The sequence below is a fragment of the Chrysochloris asiatica genome, unplaced genomic scaffold, assembly GCF_000296735.1.
Source record: "Chrysochloris asiatica unplaced genomic scaffold, ChrAsi1.0 scaffold00109, whole genome shotgun sequence".
Classification (NCBI taxonomy): Eukaryota; Metazoa; Chordata; class Mammalia; order Afrosoricida; family Chrysochloridae; genus Chrysochloris; species Chrysochloris asiatica.
Genome location: NW_006408627.1, coordinates 7,192,169 through 7,219,790, shown reverse-complemented (window position 1 = coordinate 7,219,790; position 27,622 = coordinate 7,192,169). Strand labels below are relative to the sequence as shown.

Here is a 27,622-nt window from a genome sequence, read left to right as displayed (position 1 = left end):
TTGCAACTTTCATCCTGCTGGTTAAAAAAATACGGAAATGTGTCTAGACCATTCATACAAGCATTTAGGCTACATTGCACTTTTGTACTTTAGTCAGGAAAAGCAAGATCATCTCTGAGGCCTCCTCATCCCTGCTTCCACACAACCATCGTGTCCAAGCAATGGTCAGGCAGTTCTGGAGAATTTAAGTGGACAAATGTCTGAGCCATCTCCTGGCATTTCTCTTTTTGAACTTGGTGTCCTGATGAGACAAATGTCCGGACTGTTTTTGAGGCTTTCAATGTGCAAAAAAAAGTTCCGAAGGCATTGAATCGAACGAATCAACTTGGGCCTCCATTAAGGTGTTTTGGTTACTTGTTTTAGCCGCTGAAAACCCTGTCTTGTGTAGTGCACCAGGTCCATCAAACTGCTGTTGAGGGCCAGGACACACACACTTGTGCTGAGCTGAGCAAAGAAGTCTGCAAACAAAAGAGAACAAAACCAAATAAATACAAAGGTACACACACACAGATAAAAATGGGCAAACAAGAAAGTTCCCGAAACCATGTCCCCACAATATAACTGCACTTATTCTTCTAGCACATCGAAAGTGTCATAAAGGACTGGGTCTGGCTTTGCTGAAATTCTCCACATCCTTCTACTAGACTAGAAGGGTCAAGAACCAGTCTTGTTTTATAGCTGAATCAATAACGCCTAACATAACACCTGGAACTCAGAAAATACCCAAGTTACATACTTTTGGATCAATGGATATCCGAAGGGAAAAATAAAACGTGTGAAAGTCGCATGCCTTTGTTAAGAAGGATAATGAAGTTCTAAGACATGATGGGGAAATGGATCACAGCCAGTTGGCCACCTTCTTCTTTATAACCAGGATAACATGTAATGGCCTTCCTCTGCCGGTCACTCAGAAGCATTTACTTAGTGGTTGCTGGTAGTGACACCAAGCAGTTCCTCCAAAAGCATGCTTTCCCGTCTCCTAAACCTTGAATTTCTCCGAGGGCCTCCTCTTTCTCAAACAAATGTTTACTGTGCTGTATTTCTCCTATAGACTCTGTAAACATCTTTCTTACCATGTACACAGACAATACATCCAGTGTCTGATTCAGGGCGTGCCTCCTCATTTGTCGAGCTCAGGCCCAGTCAGTGACTTTGTCTTCATTTGTCTTGCCCTTCTACTAGCATCTCAGTACAGGCTGAATAAAGACTGAGGGATTTACGAAGGGGCAAGGTGCTACAATTACTTCTGATTTGGTTTTGCTAAGATCTAGCCACAGAAATCCAGTTCCATGCTACAGAACTCAAGACAGAACTGCAACTGTGTTATGAGGTAGGAAAGAAGCAAAGAGCCACACATTTCCTTTACTTGGATAAACTGGACATATGATGTGAGGGGGCTTCAAGAAACTGTGGCGAAATGATCTCTGAACTCATTTTTCTATGAGCTTTTTGAAACCCCTTGTATATACCAACCATGTATTTATATCCCTTCCCAATCCCCATACTCCAGGAATTAACCCCACAAAACCCTTTACCTTTATTTTTTCGTGTAAGGACCTCAGCCTGTTCCCAAAGATCAAAGGCAGTGAGGACATGGGAGGTGATGGTAACATAGGAAGATGTCATGTTCTGGATGGTGACCGGGGTACAGACGGTAGCCGATATCCCGCTGCTCCCCACACTGCCAGCACTCGACTGGGACCCTCCGGAGCTGGCAGGAGAAGGCATGGGGGAGAGAGGGGATGGTGTGCCTGTGCTTCTGGAAGGTGAAAAGAAAGAAAGAGAAGCAGTAATCACCTAGACTCCAGGTTACAGACCTTCCCGTTTCTCTAAAAGCAGTCCAAGTCACACAGTTTCAGTTGTGTCCCAGCCCAAATGATAATCGCTTCTACAGCCAGGCCTACAAGATCAAAGCAAGCACTCCTTCTTCACCACCTTCCGTTGTCTTGGGACTCTACTCATAAATACAGTGAGGTGGGGCCCAGCAAACAGAAAAACTAACACACGGCTTGGGCATGATGTCCCTCCCTGGTCACAGAATCAGGTGGGCTAAACTGCATCACAAATTCACGTTTCCTCTGCCAGTTCCATAGTCTACTCTTTTCTACCAAAAGTCCTCCCCTTGTCCTATCCCCATTGTCCTATTTATCTTCATAAAGCAGTAATTCTCCTGTGAAGATGGTCCTAATCTCATAGATATACATATAGGTAGATATAAAGATACACATTTGTGCATACACATATAAGCATATCCATATTCATTGCTTCATCCTTTCAGACACTGGGAGTCTCCAGACACTGGGAGAACAGCACAAGGCCCTTTCTGTTACCACTTGAACGTATTGCTTTCCTTGCACTATCACATTCCACTGTAACCTGCCATTCTGATAAATGGACCATGAGCCATTTATCAATCTTTGCATCGCTAGCACTTGCAGAGAAGGCTCTTGGTAAATAGCTGTTGAATCAATGAGCGGACTCATCTGGGGAGACTGGGGAAGGAGACTTGTCTCTAGACTGCTTAGTCAGACATGCAAATTACATGTGCCTTCTGTGAGCCAAATGAGGAAAGACCAGTGAAATAAATCATGTGGACACTGAAAAGCAAGTGGATATAAAACAGAAAGACTGTCCAGCAGAAGTAACCCTCTGGGCTACGTGGGTCATACATGCGCCCAGTAAACTGTGTACTACTTTCCAGGACCAGAGCGGAAGCTCCGAGATGGTGGTAACTCTTGTCTGCTCTTGTTCACTGCCACATCCCTAGTGTCTAGAATACAATTTGGTACAAAGAAGATGCTCGAAATCCACTCGCTGGACAAATTGATGAAGGCGTTGTTTTTGATCAGGGCTGGCTTTTTAAAGAGAAGCCTTAAGGGAGTTGCTTCTTTTGGATGTGCTGAAAATGGGGCAGCCTTCTAAGTGATATTCTTAAAATAGCAAAACCTATCAGAAGGAGAACCTATTCAGGGAGCTGACCAAATTAAAACAAAAGGACTAGACAAGTACTATAAGAAAGAACATTCTATCTTCATCTATTTTCTGTTCTTAGCCTCGTCTTATACTAAAGGTTTTCAACGCCTTAAAAGTTTGAATCTGCATTCTTTGCAATTACCTTGTTTATGTTACCCAGTAAGCAAACACCTTGATTTTTAGCTACTCTTCAAATTGTTAGTAATGTGCTATTTAAAAAGATTACAGGAGAAAAAGCAACACAAAGTATATTAAAAAAAAAAAGCCAAAGTCATATGTTTATACAAATGGTGTCCAAAGCAAGAGGGAAGTAAGGAAATTTAGATACTATTTAACTTAAGATTTATCATTACCTGGCGATGCAGGGAGAAGGTGCCTGGACAACTTTGAAGGAACTCTTGAAGTGTTCATTAAGAGCACGAGAATACTTCATTGCTGTGTCTTTTTTACAACGAAACATGGCCATGTTCAAAATGGACTGGCAACGCATGCTACAAATGTAAGAAGAAGAAGAAAAAAGCCCTAAAGTACTGCCTCGTGGACTAGTAGTCTATGACTATTACAGAAATATACCATCTAATGTTTTTAAGCCTAATGAACAGGCTGGGCTTCCTCATATGTGAGCAAGAAGAAAGAGTATTTCAAGGACGTTACTGCTCAGATGATCACCACCAAAAGTCAGTATTGGTAGGGATAAAAACAAATATACAAGGATATCATTGGAGTTACAAGAGCAAAGGAGTTCTGATGTGGTGCTGCAGGTCAGTTCGAACTGTAAGATCTGTGGTTCAAACCCACCAGCTGCTCCTCACAAACCATATACAGGGTTGCTATGAGTCAGAACTGGTTCGAAGGCACGCAACAACACCAAGACCAAAATATTCACGGAGTCATCCATAAAATGGCAGTAGATACAAATTTCATAAAATTAACCACTGGTAGAGTTAACACTCTTGACCACAATGCTATTCCTTTCTGCTATCAAGTTGCCTTTTACTGTAACTCTTAAGTTAACAAAATCATCAAATTTCAAAATCTTTTTGTACCATCTGGAGATGCAAACACAAACTTTATTGTTATTTACACAAAGGAAAACATACATACCATAAGACAGCAAATATTCTCTCCTGTGTTGTGGCATCTGAGAAGGATTTTAATGACATTATGAATCTATAAAAAAAACATAAAAGTATATATTGGGTTAAACAAAGGCAGTTAAAAATCCCAGGCACTATGTATACATGTGTGTATACATATATGTTTTCTGTTGTTTCCCCCTAAAGATGTAGACATAAAAGCAATGCAGAAAAATGAGTTTAGAGCATGCGCTGGCCCTCCCAAGACAACCGCAGTTCCAGCCATCACATTAGGGAGGAGTCAATTAAATGTCTGTTCAAATATGGCAGGCTAATTTTTAAGTTGATAATTTCGTATGGCCTGCAAATGATGTTATAAATTTTGGCAGAAAAAAGGTTCCCCTCCCCATCCCAGCTTTGGAGTCCTAGTGTGACACTTGTAGGATAAGCGCTTGACCACAAAGTCGGCAGTTTAAACTCACCAGCTGTTCCTCGGAAACCCTGTACAAGTTTGCTATGAGTCTGAATTGACCCGATGACACTTAACACCACCACCCTCTGCTTTAGAACAATTCAGGCCACTCAGTAAATTAGGTGAGGATGCCTATCTCTTTGGCCTGTCTACCTGCTTGAAACCAGATAGAGTTATGCCCTCACTAGGACCCCTATTGAAATGCAGATAACAAAGAACAGCTCTTAAGGTGAGATGAGAGAAAAGCTGATAAAGCTAAGCTGGAAAAGAAAAAAATTCTCCCTGAGCACTTGGCAAAAGGCTGTCACTGGACCCCTACTTCTGCCCTAGCACTTCACCTGGAATATACCTTTAGTTTAGAACCAAAATAAATTCTTAGACCAGTGATATGTATATGTATGTATATATATATGTATATATATATATATATATTTTTAAGGCTCCCTTCTATTGAGTTATCTTCACACTAAAGTCCAAAGAGATTAAGGCAATGAAGATGAGGAAAGAAAAGAATTTAAGAGGATCACAAATTTACTAGGCACTTACTTAATGAGATCTATAGTTTCTGAGTATACAGAGTAAGCTGACTTTGACGCCGGGCTTTCAGACTCCATGGCAATTCCACATTCAATATAGGACAAGACGGCTTCCAAGTACTTAAAAGCTTTTCCAACCTTGTCTGTCTGTAGGAGAAGAACATAGGCATTGTTAGGCCTAAGCCAGACATCTATTTAGTTTCTTACCCATGTTCTTTCCTATCACTCTTCTACTCAGTTTAATTGTGGCTAGAGGACAAGTATGAGACTAAACAAACTCAAGATGATAACCAAAGTCTGTCACTTCTGAACTACTAAAAATTTTCTTTTAGCCAAGTTAAGAGGAAAAAACAACAAAACTACTCTCGCAAAATCTCAGGAAAGTACACATTCAAACTAAGGCAATAAGTACAAAGTTCCCCTTGTTATAAAGTACTCTTCTTACCCATTACATAACTTTCTAGAAGCAGATTATTCTACACCGCTAAACAATGCAGACACAAATCTCTTTGTATGTACTGAAATTTATCTTATTTTAAGTAGAAAATATTTATTATGGGCTAAGAGCATCTTAGATATGTCTAACAAGCAAAATGCCTTATGCAGTTTAAGAGTTTAGTGGATTATTTAATCTCTCTTGGTGTGTAAGCTAAGTACACAAGGCTATCGCCCTTGTGCCAACAGGGATAACATTTCAGAGTCCCTTAGAGGGAATGTGGAAATCTGAATGAAATCAGATGTTGGTGGTCATCCTCAACTTGAATACACAATTTGTCACTAAGTAAACTATGACCAACTCAAACCAAAAAGACAGTGATGAGCTGTCCTACATTCCTCTACACGTGGCATATGTGCCACACATTCTAGGAGCAACAGATTAATATGGCATTTGTAATTCTGTTTGTAATTTTTGCTAATGCTCACTTGATGTATTCAAAGAGAGAATGGAACTAGTAAAGACATAATATTAGCGAAACAACACAAAGATTTAGGGCTGCATCGTAATTTATCTACAGAGCCCTGATAGCGCCAGGGTTAAGTTCTTGCATACTAATAAAAGGGTCACTGGTTCAAACCCAGTAAATGCTACAAAGGAGAAAGATAAAGCAGTCTTCTTCAGTAAAGATATCAGCCTCAAAAACCCTGTGGGGAGTTTTGCTCTGTCTTATAGAGTCGCCGTGAGTCAGAGTCGACTAGATGGGAATGGGTTTAAGTTTTCGGGTTTCTTCATTTATACAGTGAATCGTCTTAAGATCTACAGGTACTGGGGTACACTCCAAGGAACAGGAATAGAAGCAATTTTTCCCCCCATGATGAGTTAAAATGACTTCAATGCTTTTCATTCTTGTTTTGTTGGACTCCTGGTGTGGTGCTGTAGGATCAGCACTGGACTGCGAACCATAAAGTTGGCAGTTCTAACCCACCAGCTGCTCCTCAGAAGCCCTATCAGAGTTGCTGTGTGTTGCCAATGACTCAGTGGCACTTAACAACACATAACAAATGTATTCAGAGTAATTATTGGTCCAGGTAATAATTTTCAAAAATATTTTTTAATTTTTAAATATTTTTTTCTAGAGAATCCAAAGCTTAGAATATTAGTGACCAGAAGGGGGAAAAAAAAAAAATCAAACCAGCATGCCTCAATTAGTGAGCCCTGTGTGTGGTGCTGTTAGATAAGCATTGGACTGATAACTGCAAGGTGGACAGTTCAAACCCACCAGCTGGTGGTACAAACCCTATCAGGGTTTCTATGAGTCAGAACTGATTCGACAACATACAATGACTAATTAGCAGTATCTGGCCTGATTGGGTTGCTTCCCTGGTGGCTATCTAAGTCTCTGTTGTGACTTGGTTCTGACTCATAGGGTTTCCAAGGAGTGGTTGGTGAGTTTGAACCGCTGACCTTGTGGTTCAACCTTGTGGTCCAGTGCTTTATCCTACAGTACCACAACTAGATTTATTCATTCACCACCATCTCTTTCATAGATGTCCTGATGTGGAGCTGTGGGTTAATGCGCCAGACTGCAAAGCCGTTTGAACTGCAAGGTCGGTGGTTCAAGCTCACCAGCTACTCCTTGGAAACCCTACACAGGGTCGCTATGGGTCAGAATTGACTCAACAGCACTTGACAACAACAACAATCTCTTTCATAGAATCTGCAAAATTAGAACTGGGCTTAGGGTAGGAACAAAAGAACTACAATTGAGTAATATATAAAATAGCCACTTTATTTTAGGTATTCTATAATGCGAATAAAAAGCTCTGGAAGCATAGTAGTTACGAATGGGGCTGCGAACCTTAAGGTCAGCGGTTCGAAACTACTAGCCGCTCCGCAGGAGAAAGATGAGGCTTTCTACTCCCGTAAAGATTTACACCCTCGGAAACCCTGTACAGGGTCGCTATGGGTCGGAACCGACTCAATGGCACTTAACAACAACAACAATAATGCTAATAAAGTAGTTGTGACAGCGCAGTGGTTACGAATTGAGCTGCTAACCTCAAGGTCAGCAGTTCAAAACTACCAGCTGGTCCACATGAGAAAGATAAGGCTTTCTGCTACCGTAAAAATTTGCAGCCTTGGAAACCCTGTGCAGGGTCACTATGAGTCTGATCAGACTCAATGGTACTTAACAACAACAACATAATGCTAACAATGAACATATCTCTGCATTCAGTAGCACAAGGTAAAGAGCTCTAACTTCCCAACCAAAGCACGAGAGCAATACAGGAGTGAACACTCTTCTATACCCAACTGTGCACTAACTATTTGGGATACAGACACACATTTTTGAGACACTGCTCAGTCCAGAGGGAATACTACGGAGAGGGTAGTCATTCAAGTTGCTGTCTAAACAAGCATGCACCAACCTGTGCTGGACTAAGGAAAAAGAAGGTGTGCATAGATACAGATTAAAGAAAGACCATCTTTCCTAGAGTATTATCTTACTTGCTTGAATAATGAGGGAAGACAGTACTGAATGTATCTAATGTCAAGCTTTAGATCATTTGCTGACAAAGTAATGACTATTTAGCCTTTTCTGAAATTAAAAGGATTCACAGCATTCAGTTTTAGCAACAATTTTAGACAAAAGGTTATGCTTTACAACCACCACCTCCAAGAAGGTCCAACCACCAGATAAACAGAGTTCATTTTTCAAAAGCATGTTTACTAATGGTGCATTATCTTCATCCTAAAATTTCATTTAATGTCTACACTGTTCCATGTGGTCTGTCTTTCGAGGGCTTTAAGATAATGCTGGAATACAATCTGGCTTTCCTTACCTTGCAAAATATTTGCAAAGTAAACTTAAATTGACCAACCAACAGTGGTAGGACCCCTTTTTAATATACAAAGAATTGATTCCGTGGCACAAGCACTGAGGTGTGCATGCATGAAACCATCTCCTACTAGATCAACTGACACTCATTCTGATATACAACTCATGGATTTGCCATGATTAGACTCAATTAATGGAGATGAAGAAAATAATTCCAACTAGAAAACTTCCAAAACGCTCTCAACCATCAAGACACGTATTATCCTTTTTATGTTAAGGCCTATGTTAGGTCCCAAACACTTCTCCCATAGTCCATTTAGTGGGATCAGATTACACAAATTTTTATCACAAAACATTCTATCCAGAAGTTACAGAGACAGACTGACCATTGACTCTGCTTTGTACTTCAACTTTTTGGCTTCCTTCATGTGAAAATCTGCTTGTTGTCTGAAACAGAAGAAGCAAAACCAGAGCTGAGTCATAAGAACTGAAAATCACTGGAACGGGAGACAAGATGACTTCAGAAAAAATAAAGAAGGCAAAAGAGGATGAGAGGGAGGAAAAGCTGAACAAAGAAGGGGAAGGGGAGAGGAAGATGAGAAAGAGAAAGGAGAAGAAGAAATGAAATAATAGCCAGTCTTACTTACTTGTCAAACTTCACTTGAGACTTCCCTAGTTTAGAGTTACCATTTGGCAAAGAAGGCACTGGAAAAGGATTTGCATTGTCTCCAGCAGATCCCTCAAAAGAAAAAGAACAAAACATTATACATACTGCTCTTTAATATTTGAAATCACTGTCCTAAAAGTTACCACCTCTCATATTAATCTACAATAATCATTGTGTAATTTAGCCCTACTATCAACCGCTTTTCCAGCTATTGATCCAAATGAATCTAAAGCTATAAGTTTCTATTATACTGGGGAAGTCAAGAAGGTCTGAGACATGAAATTCCAAGGGAACAGATTGTCAACAAAACCAAACATGGTATGTTCTTAGTCAAAACATGCACGTGCACACAATGTTAGCAGAAAAAGAGAAAATTTGCATTTGATAAACTGGATAATTTCTCCCATTATGTTGTTGTTAAGTGCCATTGAGTCAGTTCCGACCCATAGGGACCCTGTACAGGGTTTCCAAGGCTGTAAATCTTTACAGGAGCAGAAAGTCTCATCTTTCTCCCACACAGTGGCTAGTAGTTTCGAACTGCTGACCTTAAGGTTCGCAGCCCGATTCGTACCATATAGTCACCAGTATATTCTTATATCTCACCTATGAACCCTTCTCTTTGCTGGTAGTTTTGAACTGCTGACCTTGCGGTTTGTAACCACCAGAGCTCCTTATTGTGTTATTAGAAGTGATGAATACTCTCTGAAGTATTTCTGAAATACTCTCATTAGGAACTTGTAATCTGATTTGGGAATTTAAAGCAAAGCTATACCCAAACATTTCCATTTCACCCAGTTCCCATTTCCCCCACTTACTCTGTGTTCTGTAGAGCTCCCAGACCCCTTCCCCTCTACTTTTCTGTGCTTTGAAGTGGAAGAGTCTTTATGGTTGCTCTTGGTAGTACTGGCACTTTTGGGAGGGTCCTGGCCCCAGGCATCGGCTTCCCTCCTTGGTCTCTTGTGTGCAGGCTTGGCTGGCTTCTGGGAGGATGAGGAGGATGATGACACTGGTGGGGGTGGGAGCATTTCCTTCTTTGAGGGTTCAGAAGAGGGCCTAGGTGTTCTGGAGTGAAACATCACACACAACTAAGTTGAGGAAGAACGGTAACCATGCAGCTTGTTAAGTTATTAAGACTTCTGGTAGAGCAGACTATGAGGAAAGCTGTATTTCGAGCACTTTTTAATGCCCTACTAGTAATACAGGCAGCTGTAATTGTATACCTGTCCCCACTAAGTTTGCAGAGTTCCCTAATGGCCCTAAATGGCCTTGAGTAGCTCTTATATCTGCTTGTCACACTTTCACACTTCTGACTCTCCTCTCTCAATCTGTGTCAGCTCTGACATGGAAACACTATGTGTTTTTGCCTAGTCACTGTGTGAAGCAATTTCGTGAATAAATTGGAGAATAAATAACAGCCACTTTTAAACTTCACAATTTCCTGGCATCACCCTCTCTCTTCTTCCATCCCTCTTCTCAGAGACAGTAGAGTCGCTCTAAAGAGTCTCACTCAAATGATAGCTCTAAGAATTCTGTGACCTTGTGCAAGCCATTTTATCTTTCTGTAGTACGTTTCCTTGTATACAAAGTAGGGATCAGAAGAGGATTTAGATATGATTTTTTTTAGAAAGAAAATCCTAGAGGGGGGAAAAAAAAGCTTAGAGGTTAGGAAACTATCCACAGTTAAAAGCTCTATACTCACTTTGTTTTAGTAGAGTCTTTAAGGGAAGAGGAAGATGAAGATGAAGATGACAACTGTGATTTGGTTTCTTTTTCCGGTCTGATTTTCTTGCTATCATGGTCTCTTTCTATTTCACTCTATAATTGTAACAAAATAGTTATAAATATAATTATGCAAACAAAATGGAAAAAGACCCAACCACTAATTTAATGTTTTTACAATATTTTTACACAATTCAGTTTGGAGTACCTAAAACTTTTTAATGAAAATAATTTGTATTGTTAAAAAAAAACAAAAACAACTACAAGATCCTCTGTCTCTGAGAAATATAAAATTTATGGATTTACCCATGAATAGACAAAAATAGTTGCTTTAGGATTTTTTTTTTTTTTTTGGTCTTCCATTAATCCAATTTCATTTTAGAAAAATATTGTCCTTTCTTTATATGCTTTTATCTTTCAAAAAAGTAAGTATAATTCAGGGATGGGGAGTAAAAAAAGGCAAAGAGATTTAATGTTACAGGAGTTACTAAGTACCTCAAAAGTACCCACTTATACCAACCTACAGGGTCGCTATGGGTCGGACCCGACTCGATGGCACTTAACAACAACAACATACCAACCAAAGTGCTAAACAAATATATGTAATCGTCAAAAGAACATAGGATTCTTTAAAATTCTTCTAAATTCTTTCTCATGTTCGTCTTTACTTGTCAACATGTATCCCAGCTTTGAAGTCTAACATACAAGGCAGACTTAGGACTTCAGGGGACAGTCCCTCCTAGTGGTCTAGCTACAAGAAACTGCATGACAGGAAGAAGTGCACCCAAGTGACAGTGAAGTGATTGATCGGTGGGAGTCCTTCTATTAATCCTGACACACATTTAAAACTAACTCCACCGACTGTCAGTTCACTGCATGAGAAATCTGGGATACTCCCAGTCATTTCAGGACAATCCCTAAAGACTCTGACATCCTCTATAAAAGCCTGGAACATAGAAATTATTCATATTAGATGGTTGTGGGCGGTGTCTGTTTCCACTCCTATCTCCCTCTTTCCTTGAATTTGTCCAAGAAAAATAAAATAAATTACAATATTGTAGGCTCAAGCTCTACACCGACACCAATAAGCCACATGACCCCTTCTCAATAGAAGGAGAAACTGAGAAACAATTCCTTCCTTCACCAGGTGCTTCCACCCAATCCTTCCAAGGCTTCTGGGAAAACCATTCTTTTAGAAATGTATTCACTTTCTTGTTTCAAAAGTGGAGTCAGTCCTCTTGGGCCCAGAGTCAGTGACATAGCCACAGAGGACTAGAGTGGAGAGTGAAGCGTTCAGCTGATAAGAAGAGAGGGTATATGCACAAGAACACCCACACTTGCAGATAATACCCACTTATCCTGGCTTCAGTGACTGGATGATCAGACCTCAACCAGAAGTAAAAAGAAGAGGGGAAAAAAAAAGTATCTCATACAATTTGATGAACTTGACCTACACCTATTGAAGCAGTAGCTCAAAAGAGGGAACAAATCCTTATAGCAAGAATCATTCCCACCCCCTCCATACACAGAGTAGACAGGGATGGGCAACTTGGACATTGGCTACCCAAAATGGGGAGTGGGGGGCTACAAAGGCAAGAAGTGACTGGCTTACAAGCTTTCAAGAGGGAACCTAGATCCAGAGGGCCTGGAGGAAGGTAGAATCTCCAGTGAGTAGTATTCAATCTGACTAGGCGGGGCTGATGCAATGAAATGCAGACGGGTCTCTTGTGATACAATATTGAATAATTGTTATCTGGTCTGATTGTGTGGGGAGTGATTAACTTTTCAGTCTAGGAGTGGAAGTCCCTAGGACCATCAAGGGAGAAGAGCAGAGAGCAGGACCCTACCCAGAGAAGCAGTGATGCCTGAAATGGAGCCAGAGATGTTGACGTGGAGCGGTGGGGCAGCTGGAGACTTTAGATCCAGAGAGGGAGAGCGACTGTGTGCTGAAGACCTGGGGGTTACGGGGGAAGGAGTGCATGGAGGGGATTGTAACCATGGCAATGAGACGATATACAATAGAATGAATGTAAATCTAATGTTCTCCCATGTAAACTATCACATAATTCACAATAAAACATTTAAAGAAAAAAAAAAAAAAAGTGGAGTCAGTCAATGTGGATTATAAAGACACCTGTTTATAGACTCATGGTGTATGGGGTGTGCCAAGTGAGCACAGTGAGGGGTTGGGAAACTTAAGGGCAGACAAGGGAATCAAAGCCAAGGGACGGTTTGTGGCTTTAGAGGTCATTGACACTCCAGTTCAGGGCCACAACCCATACCCAATAAGTACCTGAACATGGCTACTGCAAAATGCAATGTGACCTCCAAGACTTCATGCCAATAACCAGAACCAGTTTTCCTGACATGGATTTCAACGCATGTTGACCCCGTGTGTGTCAGAGTATATCTGGGCTCCACAGGGTTTTCAATGGGTAATTTTCAGACGTAGATCACCATGTTTTTCTTTCAAAGAACCTCTGGGGGAATCCGGACCCACCAAGTTTCGGGTTAGCAGCCAAGAGCATTAAAAGTTTGCATCGCCCAGAGACTCCCATAGGAGAAAGGGGTATCTAAGAAGTTGTCATATACAGTAAATCCTGAAATAATATTATAGATATACTAAAATAAAAAAATCATTATTAAAATTTCATTCACTGGTTTTCATTTTACTTTTTTCTCCCCTTAACTTTTTGAATGTGGCTATGGGAAACTTTAAAATGACATGTGTGTCTCATATTGTGTTTCTACAAGGTGGCACTGTTCTGTGGGGTGATCTGCAAATTGAGCTTGTATGTAGTCAGTGTAAAGAATTACAAAATGCACAGATGAGGATGAAACAAATCAGCTGCTCAGAAACAGGACTTCATTAGAGAAGATTGGAGAAAGTGTTTCTTAAGGGCTCTAAGCAGCAGGTAACGTGCTGTAAACAAGCATGTCATAAAGACAGAGCTGAAATGCAACAGGATGTTTCATACAGCGGTTTCTCACATGCCAGCAGTAGAACACTGGAGCACAATTCAAGAAAAGTCACAAGGACTGGCACATGCCAAGAGGCACCTGCTGAGGCCTCTGCACAGCATACACACTTCCAATTCAGTGACGTGAGAGACAGGTAATACTAGAGGGAGAAAACGATCCATTACAAATGACTGGGTTGAAACAGACTCTGCCACTGACATGGCAAACCTCCTGTACCCCAGGTGCCTTTACCCCAGGAGGCACACAAACCACACAGGAAAATAAGATTTGCATAACTGGTCCCAATGCTCTCTGCTGCCTAGGAAAGTACTGCAGCAAGAAGATGTGAAACGTGTCTTTGGGAGAAGTCTCAAAAATGGCTAAAACAGTAAAAAGAAGAGGAAAAAAAAAAGTATTCTCATACAATTTGATGAACTTGACCTACACCTATGGAAGCAGTAACTCAAAAGAGGGAACAAGTCCTTACAGCAAGAATCATTCCCACCCCCTCCACACACAGAGTAGAAAGGAATGGGCAACTTGGACATTCGCTACCCAAAATGGGGAATGGGGGGCTACAAAGGCAAGAAGTGACTGGCTTACAAGCTTTCAAGAGGGAACCTAGATCCAGAGGGCCTGGAGGAAGGTGAATCTCCAGTGAATAGTATTCAATCTGACTAGGTAGGGCTGATGCAATGAAATGCAGGCGGGTCTCTTGTGATACAATAGTGAATAATTGTTATCAGGACTGATTGTGAGGGTTGGAAATGTAAAGGTAGACGTTTTATAGCAAGGAGGGGAGTGATTAACTTTTCAGTCTAGGAGTGGAGGTCCCTAGGACCATCAAGGGAGAAGAGCAGAGAGCGGGACCCTACCCAGAGAAGCAGTGATGCCTGAAATGGAGCCAGAGATGATGACGTGGAGCAATGGAGCAGCTGGAGACTTTAGATCCAGAGAGGGAGAGTGACTGTGTGCTGAAGACCTGGGGGGCACGGGGGAAGGGTTGCATGGAGGGGATAGTAACCATGGCAATGAGATGATATACGATAGAATGAATGTAAAACCAATGTTCTCCCATGTAAACTATCACATAATTCACAATAAAACATTAAAAAAAAAATGGCTGAAACACATGCAGGGCTAGAGCTGAGAGCAAAGCATCTAGTTGATATGAAATGAAGGGAGATACACGAGAATATCCAAACTTGTAGATAATACCCATTCGACCTAGCTTCGATGGCTTGATAAGTACTCGACTAGAAAAAGATACAGAAATCTGTAAAGGAAACAAGTGTAAATGGCTAACAATTTGATGAACTTGACCTTTACTTATGGCTGTAGTAGCTCAAAATGCCAACTGAGAATGAAGGAGTTTTCACATCAAAGATCAATCTTATCCCCTTTGAATGCAGGGTTGATAGGTAAGGACAAGTGAGGCACTGGCTACCTAAAATGGGGGGGGGGGAGGTAGGGAGACTATAAAGGCACAAAGTGACTAGCTTACAAGTTTTCAAGAGGAGGTTAGTTTCAGAGGGTGCAGTGGAAAATAGAATCCCCATTGAATAATTTTCATCTTGTCTAGATGGGTCTGGTGGGAAAGATGAGGATAAGGTTCTTATGATTCAGCAGTAATTGTTATCTTGATGAACTGTGATTGTCACAACTGTAAAGAAAGAAGTTTTTAACAAAAAGTGGGGTTGTTGTTGTTAAGTGCCATCGAGTCAGTTCCGACTCATAGTGACCCTGTACAGAGTTTCCGAGGAGCAGCTGGTGAGCTTGAACCACTGACCCTGCAGTTCAAATGGCTTTGCAGTCTGGCGCATTAACCTACAGCGCCACACCAGCACTCCATATACACAGGGGTTGTTAATCTTAAAGTTAGGAACAGAAGACCCTAGGACCATCAAGGGAGAAGCGCATGAGCGGAATGTGGGACCCTATCCAGAGAAGCAGCGACACCAGAGATGGAAGCAGAGATGATGACATGGAGACAGGGAGCGGCTGAGGATTCTAGACTCATGTAAAGAGAAAGGCTGTGTGCTGGCTGCCAGGAGGCAGGCTTGCAAAATGTGCCCTTTGGTTTTTTAAATGATTATATATTCCTGAGTGATTTTGTATACATGCTTTAAAATAAATAAAGAGGGACTAGAAGCAAATACTATTGAATGATGAAGCATGGACGAGATTGTAATCATTGCAAGGTAACGCTAAGTATAAAACTGATGTTCCCCTAGAAATTAAAAAAAAATATTAATAATAAATGGCTAAAACATCCAGGCAGACATCAACTTGTACACAAGGTGGTTAGTCATTTATAAACGCCAAGTATTTCCAAGTAGTTATGACACATTGGAGAAGTACCCAAAGTAAAACCAAGTATACACCACCTACAGGGTTATTTTCCAAAGAAAATACCAAACCCCAAGGTAGGATGAGAGTTGATTTCTGCTTGTATATTTTCACAATGCTTAGGACATGCTAGGCTTGACTATAAACCCAAGTGATAGCCTTCACAAACCACACACGGAAATATGATTCAGAGCGAGTCAATTCTCACAAAATAAGTTATAGCTCTCTTGTGCCCATCAGTGACTCAAGGGAACAGCAAACAAATAATAAATCACCAGGTGCTAAATTCAATGTGGTATTTAACAACTGTGTTGGCACCTACTGCAGCAATCTGCTTTGGATTGATATTTATCATTTTAGAAGCCAGTCAAATTCTAGAAGCTAGTGGAAAGTAAGCCATTAAAGTAAATTCTCTAAAGCAAAAATCACCCTTCTATCAGTTCTACTTGCCTAGACTGGTTAGTTTAAGTGTGGGGCTTCAGGCGAGTTTTTTCTTTGTACACTGTTCACCTGGAACCCTGTTGTTTCCTGTCTGGAACAGTAACAGGGCTCTGCCCAGAGAAGGCGGCACTCACTAGATATTGGCCAATTAACATAGAAATTACGGATAGCAACTGATGTGACACCACCCAGGTCCCTGGAAACAGCAGCACTAAAACTTAGTTGCTGTTGTTGTTAAACACTGTCTAGTCAGTTTCAACTCATAATAACCCTCTATAGGGTTTCCGAGGAGCAGCTGGTGAACTTGAATTGTGGTTCAAACCGACCTTGCACTCCAGAGCATTAATCCACCTCACCACACTGGGACCCAATGAGAATGCATTTAGGAAAGGGTTATTAAAAACAGTGCCAAGCAATATTGGGTGGCAGAAAGCACAAACTTGAATTTCAAGAATAAGACCTGCTTGGGGAAAAAACAAGCAAAACAGGAGGTTTTTCTGGGTCAGGAAGACATTTGAAAATCAGTTGAGAGCTACGTAACTCTTCTCCCTCAGAAGGAGAGCCAGGTCTCTTTAGCCCCATGGCCTCTCCACAGGTCACCTCCATATCTCGGGGAATGTGGACTGGGCTTGGAGAGTTCTCTAGTTGTCGGGGTCAGTGTCTCAGTGGTGTCTGGATATAGAGCAAAAGGAGGCTGGTGAGCTGGTCCTGACTGATGAAGTTTGCTTTTCTTTACCTGTTGAGTCAGGCAGCCTGAGCCTGCCAAATGCTGCTCCACCTACAGAGTTGAGTAAAAGAGCAAGAGTGAAAACCATAAAAGGAAGAGAAGTGATTGTGCAGTCAAGCCAGCTTCTATAGAGAATGCCTCAGGGCAGCAAGCAAATGGCTCACCCCATCCAGCACTTGTGGGTGGTTGTGGTAAAGTCGACTCACAGTGACCCTGTGTAGGATTTCCGAGGAGCAGCTAATGAGTTTGAACTGTCAACCTTACGGTTCACAGTCCAGTGCTGATTCTACAGCGTCACACCAGGAGTCCAAGCTAACCAATTTGTTCCACTATTTGTAGGTTGTTGTTGTTTTTTGTGGTTAAGTGCTGTTGAGTCAGGTCTAACTCATAGCGACCCTGTATAGAGTTTCCAAGGAGCAGCTGGTGGGTTTAAACCACCGACTTTGTGGTTCACAGTCCAGTGCTTATGCAATAGCGCCAGGTAGCAGGGGGAAATGAAGTTTTTCAGAATTCACATGTATTTTGGGCCAGTTTCTAATAGGTGGAAAATTGCAGTCTATTGGGGGAGAAAGGTGATATCTAAAAGGTAAACTGAAATGGAAGGGTGTGTAAGGGGACTGGTGTGACGCTATAGGGTAAGCACTGAACTTTTAACCACAAAAACAGGGGCTCAAACCCACCAGTTGTTCCTTGGAAACCCTATACAGGGTCACTATGAGTTGGAACTGACTTGAAGTCACTTAACAACATGGGGACATTGGAGGCAGGGGTAGCGGCAATGGAGGAGTCTAGTCAAGGATGATATTATCACTGCCCGATTCACTATAACTGCCAGAGTCAATACACACATCTTGAACACTGACTTTGTATCTTTCTTAAGAACCCCCGATACACAGATGCATGAAATAGCCGAGGGGCATTAGATTGGAAGAGGTCAGGGTATTTGAGCTCCAGACCTGCTTTACTAAGCAGCCGAGCAATGGGAGCGCCTTTCTGCATTCTCATCTTTAACAGGGAGCACTGAACAAGTAGTCTCTAGAATTCCTTCAACACTCAAATGCTAAGACTCTATTATCAACCCCCAAAGGGAAGCAAATATGCTTGGTAGTGGTTGGAACTTAGGGGAAGCCTGGAGAAGCAGCATTTGGGGAACTTTAGGCACTTCACTGTGATTTGCCACTGAAGGAAGTTCAATAATAAAAAGACAAGGGACACCAAGTCTAAGTTAGTGCTAACATGTGGACAGGAACTTGCTGAAGACAAATTCACTAGGATAAGTTCTACAGAAAAGGGAAGTTAATCTTTCGTGAGGGAAAACACAGGTATTAAGATGGTCTAAAACAGCTTTAGTTCTTCTCGGGCTAACTAACAGACATGGAGGCTTCAGGAAATTGTAAGAGATTAGTTTTCAAAGCCCTGATTTTGAAGGGTAACATCTGATCTGCAGAAACCACCTAAGAAAAGGTAAGACCGATCTTCATGGGACTGAAGAACAAAATCACACATCCTCAGGCAATAAAAACATGCAGTTTCCCACCATGTTTCATAACTTTTCTTCCCTGCTCCTCAAAAAATATACCGATTATGATGGTACTGAATTGTTTCCAAAAAATGTCAACGTTTCCTAGTCACTAAAGCAAACCTTTAGAAAGAGGAAAAAGTCAAACTTGACTGAATACACCTACATGTTGGTTCAGCAATTTGTCTAAATGAATGTTAAGACAGTCTATCCAATCCATTTATTTGAAAGATGAGCTTAGAAGACTGCTGAATTCAATGGGATATTATCTGTACATGCCTAAGAACAATGCCTGGCTCACAAATGACGCTGGATTATATGAAGAACATGGCATCAGGATTGGAAGAAGACTCATCAACAACCTGAGATATGCAGATGATACAACCTTGCTTGCTGGAAGTGAAGAGGACTTAAAATACTTACTGATGAAGATTAAACATTATAGCCTTCAGTATGGATTGCACACACAGTGTAAAGGAGACAAAAATACTCCCAACAGAAGCAATAAAGAGCATCATGATAAATGAAAAACTGAAGTTGTCAAAGACTTCATTTTGCTTGGATCCACAATCAGTACCCCCTTGTATCAGCAGTCAAGAAATCAAATGACATATTGCATTAGGCAAATGTTCTACACAAGAATTCTTTAAGGTGTCCAACAGCAAAGATACCAGTTTGAGATCTAGCATGCGTTTGACCCAACCCTCCCATGCATTGAAAGCTGGATAATGATTAAGGAAGACAGTAGAATTGATGCACTTGAGTTCTGGTTTTGGAGAAGAACACTGAAAGTACCATGGATTGTCAGATAAACAAATCTGTCTTGGCAGAAATACACCTAGAATGCTTCTTGAATACAGGATGGCCAGACTTCGTCTCTCATACTTAGGATATGTTATCAGGAGGGACCAGTCCCTGAAGAAGGAAATTATGCTTGATAAAGTATAAGTCAGCAAGAAAAAGGAAGACCCCCTGGCACAACGGCAGCAGCAATGGGCTAAAGCAAAACAACAACTGTGAGGCTAGCACAGGACCAGGCGGTGCTTTGTTCAGTAGTGCACAGGGATGCTCTGAGAGGGAGTCCACTCGAAGGCACCTAACAACAGGAAGTCTCCAGGCTCTCTACAAGTGCATTTTAGAATGCTTCTTTGTACCGTCATTTGTCTTCCAAACTGGAAAACTTAAGCTTGGTTTAAAGTTTGCATAAAAGCCAAAAATATGTTGGCATTTTAACTCGTAATTCAATATGAATTGAGGCTATTAAGCTTCACAACAATTTTCTCTACTTTTCCTCATAAATTGTTTCCTACACATTCCTTTTAGAAGTGAAAATACATGGGCACATTCCTATGTGGACTCCACCTCTGATGACCGCATTATAGCTCTGATGCTGCAGCATTAGCTCTATAGGATCATCTACTCACTCTCTTAAGTCTAAAATTCCTGCCAGGATCTGGAAACTTTCTGACAGTTTGCTAAACTGTGTGCTGGGAGAGGGAGAGACTCTAAAGGAGCTTTAAATAAAAACATTTAGAGGATCAGGTATATTCTTCAAATGCTTCAACCGTATCTCTCAGAGAGCTTGTTCTAATGTCCACTCGTAAAATGATGTCAATGCAAAACAAGTCTTCACCATTCAAATTGGGAAGGAAAGCAGGCACACTTAATAAGATTTCCCTGCAATATGCCCTGGGGGGTCCAGGTCTACTAGCTGGAATGCCCATGGGAACAGCTGTGCAGGTTAGAGAGGGCTGCAAAGAGTCAGAGACCCTAAGCAAATCCCCTGGCTGCTCCACAGGAGAAAAGATCCGCTGATCTCCTGTAAAGACCACAAACCACCTAAGAAACCCTATGTGTGGGGCAGTTTCACTCTGTCCTATAGTCAATGTGAGCTGGAATAGACTTGATGTCATGTAACAAAAACAGAAAGTTGTATATTCCCCACCCGGGAAAGGACACATAATTCTCTCATCATGAAATATGTATACAGCTGACTGACTTTCAGATGCACTTACTCCAAAACTTCTAGTAAAGGTTTCTGACTAGTGACATCGTTCAGATAGGGAAATTCCTGGTGGCCTAGATCCATGCCTTAAAAACAGCACAAAGAATAATATTCTCTATTCAAAGGACCAGCTTTGCCCAATCACGGGCTCTGTACTGAGGATCTGTTGGATCTGTTTCAATGCTTCCCAGCTTTGCTAGACACTGGGATTACCTGAAGAGCTTTCATTAACACCAACTGGGAGGAGAAGCTGCCATCAGTACTAAAAGTTCCCAAGTACTCTGTAGCCAAGACTATGATTTAGACCCTGTCACTAACAAAGTCAACCAGGTGGTCTGTTCCCAGGGCCACATCTCCTGTCTGCTTCTAGAGCTTTAGGGAACTCCTGCACCCGATTAAGATGCTCTTCTGCACCCGATTACTTCTCCATGCTCTAGACAGAAAGATAAACAAGCTGTGTCCTGGTGTGGCAGCGCTGTGGGTTAATGCGCTGGACTGCAAAGTCAGTTTGAACCGGAAGGTCGGCAGTTCAAGCTCACCGGCTGCTCTTTGGAAACTCTATAAGAGTCACTATGGGTCAGAACCAACTCAATAGCACTTAACAACAACAATATCAGAGAAGCTAAGCTGAGGGCTGGGGAAGGTACCACTCTGAATACTGCACCAGAAGAACACTGTTTGAGCTATGGGCTCCTCCTTTCAAGAGTTGTAGTCAATGCTTCTAGATTTGTACTAGGGTACGACCTGGGCTGAGGGAAGTCATAGTGATTTCTCCAGCTTCCAACAATTAGTTATTGATGATTCTCCCCTCGTCAGGTGATGCAGGTTAGAATGAAGTGTGTCAAGGGAATACAAAAGACTATGGGGTACACAGGATAGATTTCCCAGAAGGAGAAGGAGGTAATCAGTCAATGTTTTCTCTATTAGATGCAGGTAGTTTTTTTTGGAGCAATTTCCTCCATAAATTTCCTATAAATAATATGCAGTTTAAAAAGTTTTCTGGCAAGGAAATGTGCCCTCTTCTACTTAGAATAACACTATCAATTAGTACTAGATCCCACCCCACTCTACTTGCTTGTTGCAATTATGGTGACAGTCACACATGCCCCAGCACCTTCTGGCAAACAGCCACACTACCCGGTATTTGGTAGAGTTGCATGGCATTCTTAACCTTGTAGACTGATTGCCGAAGTCAGTCATGCTATCAGGCTTTCGTTATCCATTTTACATCTGTTATTCTTTCCACAACTGACTATGAAGCTTCCCTTGTACTTACATCAGTATTAAAATTGGTATTTCTTCTCAACAACAACAACAAAAAAGTGGCCCTTGAGCTTTTGTCTCTGAATCTTGGGCAGGTTTGCTTGGGAATGTCACTGGGGAGAAACTCACTAATCCTTCATCATCAAGAAGAAGCAAAAAATAGAACAAACACTGAATGTTCCAGAGCAAAGGATGACATAATCTAAGTACAACATTATCTGGATAAATAAAAATTTGTCCCCAAATGTTACAGTATCTTAAAATAAGTCATCGCTGTTAATGACTGCCTCATCTTTTTTCAAACTGACTGATGAAGGAGCTCAACATTTGTTTCAAAAGTAACATTAGGTCTTAACTAATGTGAAGATTTTTTTTTAAGTTCTGGTGAAGCATTAGACCGCAAGGTCGGCTGTTCAAACTCACCAGTCGCTCCTTGGAAACCCTATACAGGGTCACTATGAATAGCAACCGACTCCACAGCATTTAACGACAACAGCATCCCTTAAATTTAACTTCATAAAAAGGTTTATAATACTTGACAAGATTTCCTAAATAGTTGCTTAATAGCTATAAAATGTTAAAATAATGTTCTGCTTATTAAAACAAGTCATTAATGGAGGTCATGAATTCTGAGTCTGGTGGTTTCAAAATGGTAAGATGCTAGATGGGCCATCCACTAAAATATGTGTGTAATGTTGAAAGATAATACTGTAGGAGTGAAAGGTAGTATATATAAGCAGTTCTTTCAGAAGTTCCAAATACTGATTAACATTCAATTTATGCATGGTCTTAGTTTATGCAAAGTCAATACCAATGTTATCAGAATAAAATAATTGTCCCCAAATGCAACATTATCCTAAAAGAAGCTATCATTGTTAACTGCCTCGCCTTTTTACAAACTAGCGAGACTGATGAAGGAGCTTGGCGTTTGTCATTGCCTGATCACAGAAAGGGAAGTACTGATAAAAGTACAGACTGAAGGAGTAACTCTGTTACCAGGAGCACAGGATACATAAAATCATAGTAGAAATTTCTAACCTCTTCTGAGACAACTCAGACTGGGTTTAAATCAAGGGCCAAAGGGCCAACCCCAAGCCAACAGTACGCACATTATGTACTGTTAAGGAACGCCACTCTCCAACACTCACCTTCCTCTTTTTGGCCAATTTGCTCGAGTTGTCTGAGTTTCTCTTCTCAGAATCATGCTTCTTCACTGTGGAGGGCTGTTTATCTTCTGGTTTCTTTTGGCGGCGCCCCTTCCCAGGTGGCTGGGGTATCCGGGTTAGAAGGTCTAGGGTTATCTTCACCATCAAGCTTTGTGGGGTAGGAGTGTCCCTGAGCGGTGAGAGCAACTTGGTGTCTCTCAAAGGCAATGGGAGTTTGTCTTTGCGACGCTCTTCCTGGATGACCACAGCTTGTCGACAGCCACTTGTTCTGCTGCCTCGGCCACTGTGCGTTTGGCCCTTGCTCTGACTCAGGGGAACAATAGCAAAGTGTTCAGAGCTCCTATCCTCCACATTGTCCTTCGAGGGCTCAGGGCCTGAGAGCGCCTTAGAGGGGGCAGAGGGCGTGTTCTTGTGCTTCTTCCTTTCACTGGCAGCAGGCACCACTGGCTTAGGGTCTCTGCTCTCACCAGCACGGGCCCTTCCTTTCGTCTTCACTTTGGGCTTGTCTTTGGAAGTCTGGTCTTTGGATCCATAAGGAAGAAGTCCCGACTCACTATCTACCTGCAAGCTGGCCCGCACATCTGCTTGGCCAGAGGCCTTGACAGGCTTTCTGGGTTGTTTGGATCCAACAGTTTGCCTCTGTGGGGGCTCTTGTTGTGCAGGAGACTTCTGACAGCTTCTCTTGCCAGCATGGGGGCCTTCAGAAGAGGTCCGGGGAGCTTTGCTGGAGCCCTTGGGGGCAGGATCTTTGGATTCAAGATGCTCCTGGCTAGTGGTGCTGCCGCTATCCCCACTTCCCTTGCCCTTACTGTCTTGGTTTCGATGCAGAGACTCTGCACTTCCAGGGCCCTCTGGAGGCACAGCTGGTTGGTTGACTTTGGTTAGCCAGTTGTCCAGCTGCCATTTATTTGTTGTAGGAGGCTCAGGCTAAAAATGAGGAAAAAGAAAAATGTGTTAATCAATGACAATGATCTCTTCTTTTGTGTTTCTAGTCATCTCATAGGATTATGCTGGTGGGATGGGAAGATCATTTAAAACCTAAAAATAAAAGTCCTATTTACTCTCCTCTAATTATACCCACCAAATGAGCTCTCGTAGCGTAGTGGTTACCAGTCGGGCTGCTAACCCTCAAGGTCAGCAGTTCAAATATACCAGCAGTTCCACGGGAGAAAGATGAGGCTTTCTGCTCCCGCAAAGATCTACAGCTTCAGAAATCCTATGCAGGGTCTCTATGAGTTGGAACTGATTTCACAGTATATAACCACCACTACCACCACCAATTATACCCACCAGCCACTCCTCAGAAACCCTGTACAAGATAGCCAGGTGGTATAACCAACTCGAAGGCACTGAACAACAACAAGTTATAGGAAATTAGTCCTTTTAGAGGTTAGCACTGGGCACGTAATAGGTTATGCATTGGGCTGTTAACCAAGGTTAGTAGTTCGAATTCACCAGCCAATCTTCAAGAGAAAGATGAGATTTTCTGCTCTAGTAAAGATTTACAGCCCCAGAACCCCTATTTAGGATCACTATGAGCCTAAATTGACTAGAAGGAAGTGAGTTGGATTGTTGAGTTTTGTGTGTGTGTGTGTATATATATATGTGTGTGTGTGTGATCCTTTTGTGACGCAAATATTAACACATTTGGCTGTTAAGGGTAAAATTGGAGGTTTCAGTCCACCTGGAGACTCCCTGAAAATAAGGTCTAGTGATCTATTTCCAAAACACAGCACTAAAAACTCAATGAAGTTCAAGTTCTACACACATTGACACACGTGAGGTCATGAAGGTAAATGGTTACTGGTCAAAGTATGTGACAATTAACTCTGGAAAAATTAAGAATTAACAAGATCAATTTTCAGAAGAAGTTGAAGTAATAACCCATGGGTTTCATACATTATTCTTCCTTTTTGACAAAGTTTTAACTGAAAATAACTTTTTTTCAAGGAGAGCTAAGAGTTGAATTGCTTTGTTTCATTTATTTTAAAATGCTATATATATACACAGATTTCCCAGTGTATCACAGATACATATAATTTTCAGTGTTTACCTTTAATGCAATGAGCCCAATGAGGCCATATTAGTAAAACATTAGTCTCGTTGGATCTTTAAAATATGGACAATTATCAAACACATTTTCTTGTTTAAAGCCACCTCATTTGAAATGTGCCACTGTTATGTTAAATGCATTTTAAATCTCTAATGCTAATTATGCACTGACTTATTCAACCGCATCTCTCAAAATGGGTGGTGATAAATGGCAGAGATCTTTGTATCTCCAAGTTCAACTATAGCACCTTGGTTATAGTGAATATTTACTTGAGCACACCTGAGTGGCACTGTGGGATAAGCACTGTATTGCTAACCACCAGGTTGACAGTTCAAGTCCACCAGCTGCTCTGTAGGAGATAGATGTGGCTTTCTGTTCCCATAAAGATGCATTTAGGTCACTAGGAGTCAGAATCAACATGTGGGTGGGTTGAATTTATAGATTCTGTGTATATAAATTTAATATCATATAGAAAAATATTAGTAACTAATAGTTCTGACCATCACTTGTTTGTCAGTTTGTTTGTTGCACAGTGGAAGTTTGTGTGATGCTGTGATGCTGAAATCCACACCAGCAGTATTTTAAATGTCAGTACTAGGGTTACCCATGAAGTGCTGGTGTGATGCTGTATGATGCACTGGACCACAAGGTTGCTTTGGACTGCAGACTCCGCAGTTCACACCCAGCTCAGAAACCCTGTACGACGGTGTTCACTGAGTTGGAATCAACTTGACGACATTTCACAACAGGCTCATCCTTGATGGGGAGGGTTTAGTAGAGCTTCCAGACTAAAACAGACTAGAAAAAAGATCCACACCACCTCTGAATAGTTAGCCATGAAAAACCTTCTCAGTAGTAGAAGAACACTGCCTAATAAATAAAGCCCCAAAAGATGAGTCCTTCAGGTTGGAAAGCACTGAAAATACGGCTGGGGAAGTTTCATCATCAAAGTAGAGCTAGCTGACTGTGAAGATGAGAATGGAGTAAAACATTCAAAAACTTCATTTGCTGATGGTGAATAACACAAAATAAAAAGAAACAGTTGCAAATACCCATTAATAATCAAGAATGTGGAATGGACAAAATGCCCATCTAGGAAAATGAAATGCATAAAGATAGATATCCCAAGCATTAGTCAGCTGAAATGGACGGACTCAGACCATTTTGAATCTGACAATCACATGGCTTACTATGTCTGGAATGACAAATTGTAGAAGTACAATGCTGTTTTTGATAGGATAACATCCATATGCCTACAAAAAAAACCATTTGATACCACTATTATTAAAATGTACACAACAAACACTAAAGCCATTGATGATGAAATTGAAGAATTCTACCAAGAATTCTTTGGTCTGACATTGATCAAAATTATTAATTGATCAAGATGCATTAATAATCCCTGATGATTGGAATGCAAAAGCTAGAAACAGAGGAAGGATCAGTAGGTGGCAAATATGGCCTTGGAGAAAGAAATAAAGCTGGAGAGCACATGACAGAACTTTTCAAGACCAATGACTTATTATTAATTGCAAGTATCTTTTTCTAAAAAAAAAAAAAAAAGAAACTATACAAACAGCACTCACCAGATGAATACAAAGGAATCAAATTGTCTCTAGCTGTGGAAAGAGATGATAAGAGAAAAAAACTAATGATCTAAAACAAGATCATAAATTGATTGTGGGACAGACCATCAATTGCTTAAATCCAACTTTAGGCTGAAGCTGAATAAAATGAAACACGTACACTAGAGCCAAATTATGACCAGAAGCGTGTTGTTACTGTTATGTGCTGTCAAGTCAGTTACGACTCACAGTGACTCTGTACATTATTTCCAAAGAGCAAAAATTGGGATTTTTGGTTAGCAGTCCAGTGCTTAACCGACAGCACTACACCGGGGCTCCTTTAGTACACTCCACCTGAGTTTAGAGACCATCTCAAGAAAATATTTGGTTCATTAGACACTGGATTACATGAAGAATGTGGCATCAGAATTGTAACAAACTGAGGTATGCAGATAATACTACCTTACTATCTGGAAGCACAGAGGACTGGAAATGCTTACTGATGAAGATCAAAGACCAGTAGAGTTGTTGGATGACATCAAGAACATATATAAAGAAAGCAAAAGGTCATTTAAAAGGCAGGAAGGAGAGAAAAGATCAAAATGGATGTCAAATCAGACTGTGAAACTTACTCTTGAGCAAAGAGAAGCTAATGCGCCTAGAAAAATATGAGGAACTAAAAGAGCTGGAAAGACAATTTCAAAGGGCAACTCGACAAGACAACAACAGTTTCATAATGAAATATACAAAAAAACCTAGATTTGGAAAACCAAATGAACCATTTCTCAAGATGAAACAATCAAAGAGAAAATTCAAGTCTTCACTCGAAGGATTCTATGAGTCCTGGTGTGG

At 41.2% G+C, this 27,622-nt stretch overlaps 1 protein-coding gene across 1 annotated transcript in view; it reads right to left on the bottom strand.

The window, feature by feature from the left end:
- Positions 1–336: 336 nt before the first annotated feature.
- AFF1 (AF4/FMR2 family, member 1) overlaps positions 337–27,622 on the bottom strand; it is a 132,191-nt gene continuing 104,905 nt past the window's right edge. The window contains exons 11-20 of the mRNA XM_006867744.1: positions 23,135–24,079; positions 10,702–10,817; positions 9,818–10,064; positions 8,983–9,074; positions 8,722–8,782; positions 5,068–5,204; positions 4,078–4,143; positions 3,327–3,464; positions 1,536–1,759; positions 337–458 (exon numbers count right to left, since the gene is read on the bottom strand). Of these exons, the coding sequence (XP_006867806.1) occupies positions 337–458; positions 1,536–1,759; positions 3,327–3,464; positions 4,078–4,143; positions 5,068–5,204; positions 8,722–8,782; positions 8,983–9,074; positions 9,818–10,064; positions 10,702–10,817; positions 23,135–24,079 (2,148 nt within the window). The remainder of the gene's footprint in view (positions 459–1,535; positions 1,760–3,326; positions 3,465–4,077; positions 4,144–5,067; positions 5,205–8,721; positions 8,783–8,982; positions 9,075–9,817; positions 10,065–10,701; positions 10,818–23,134; positions 24,080–27,622) is intronic.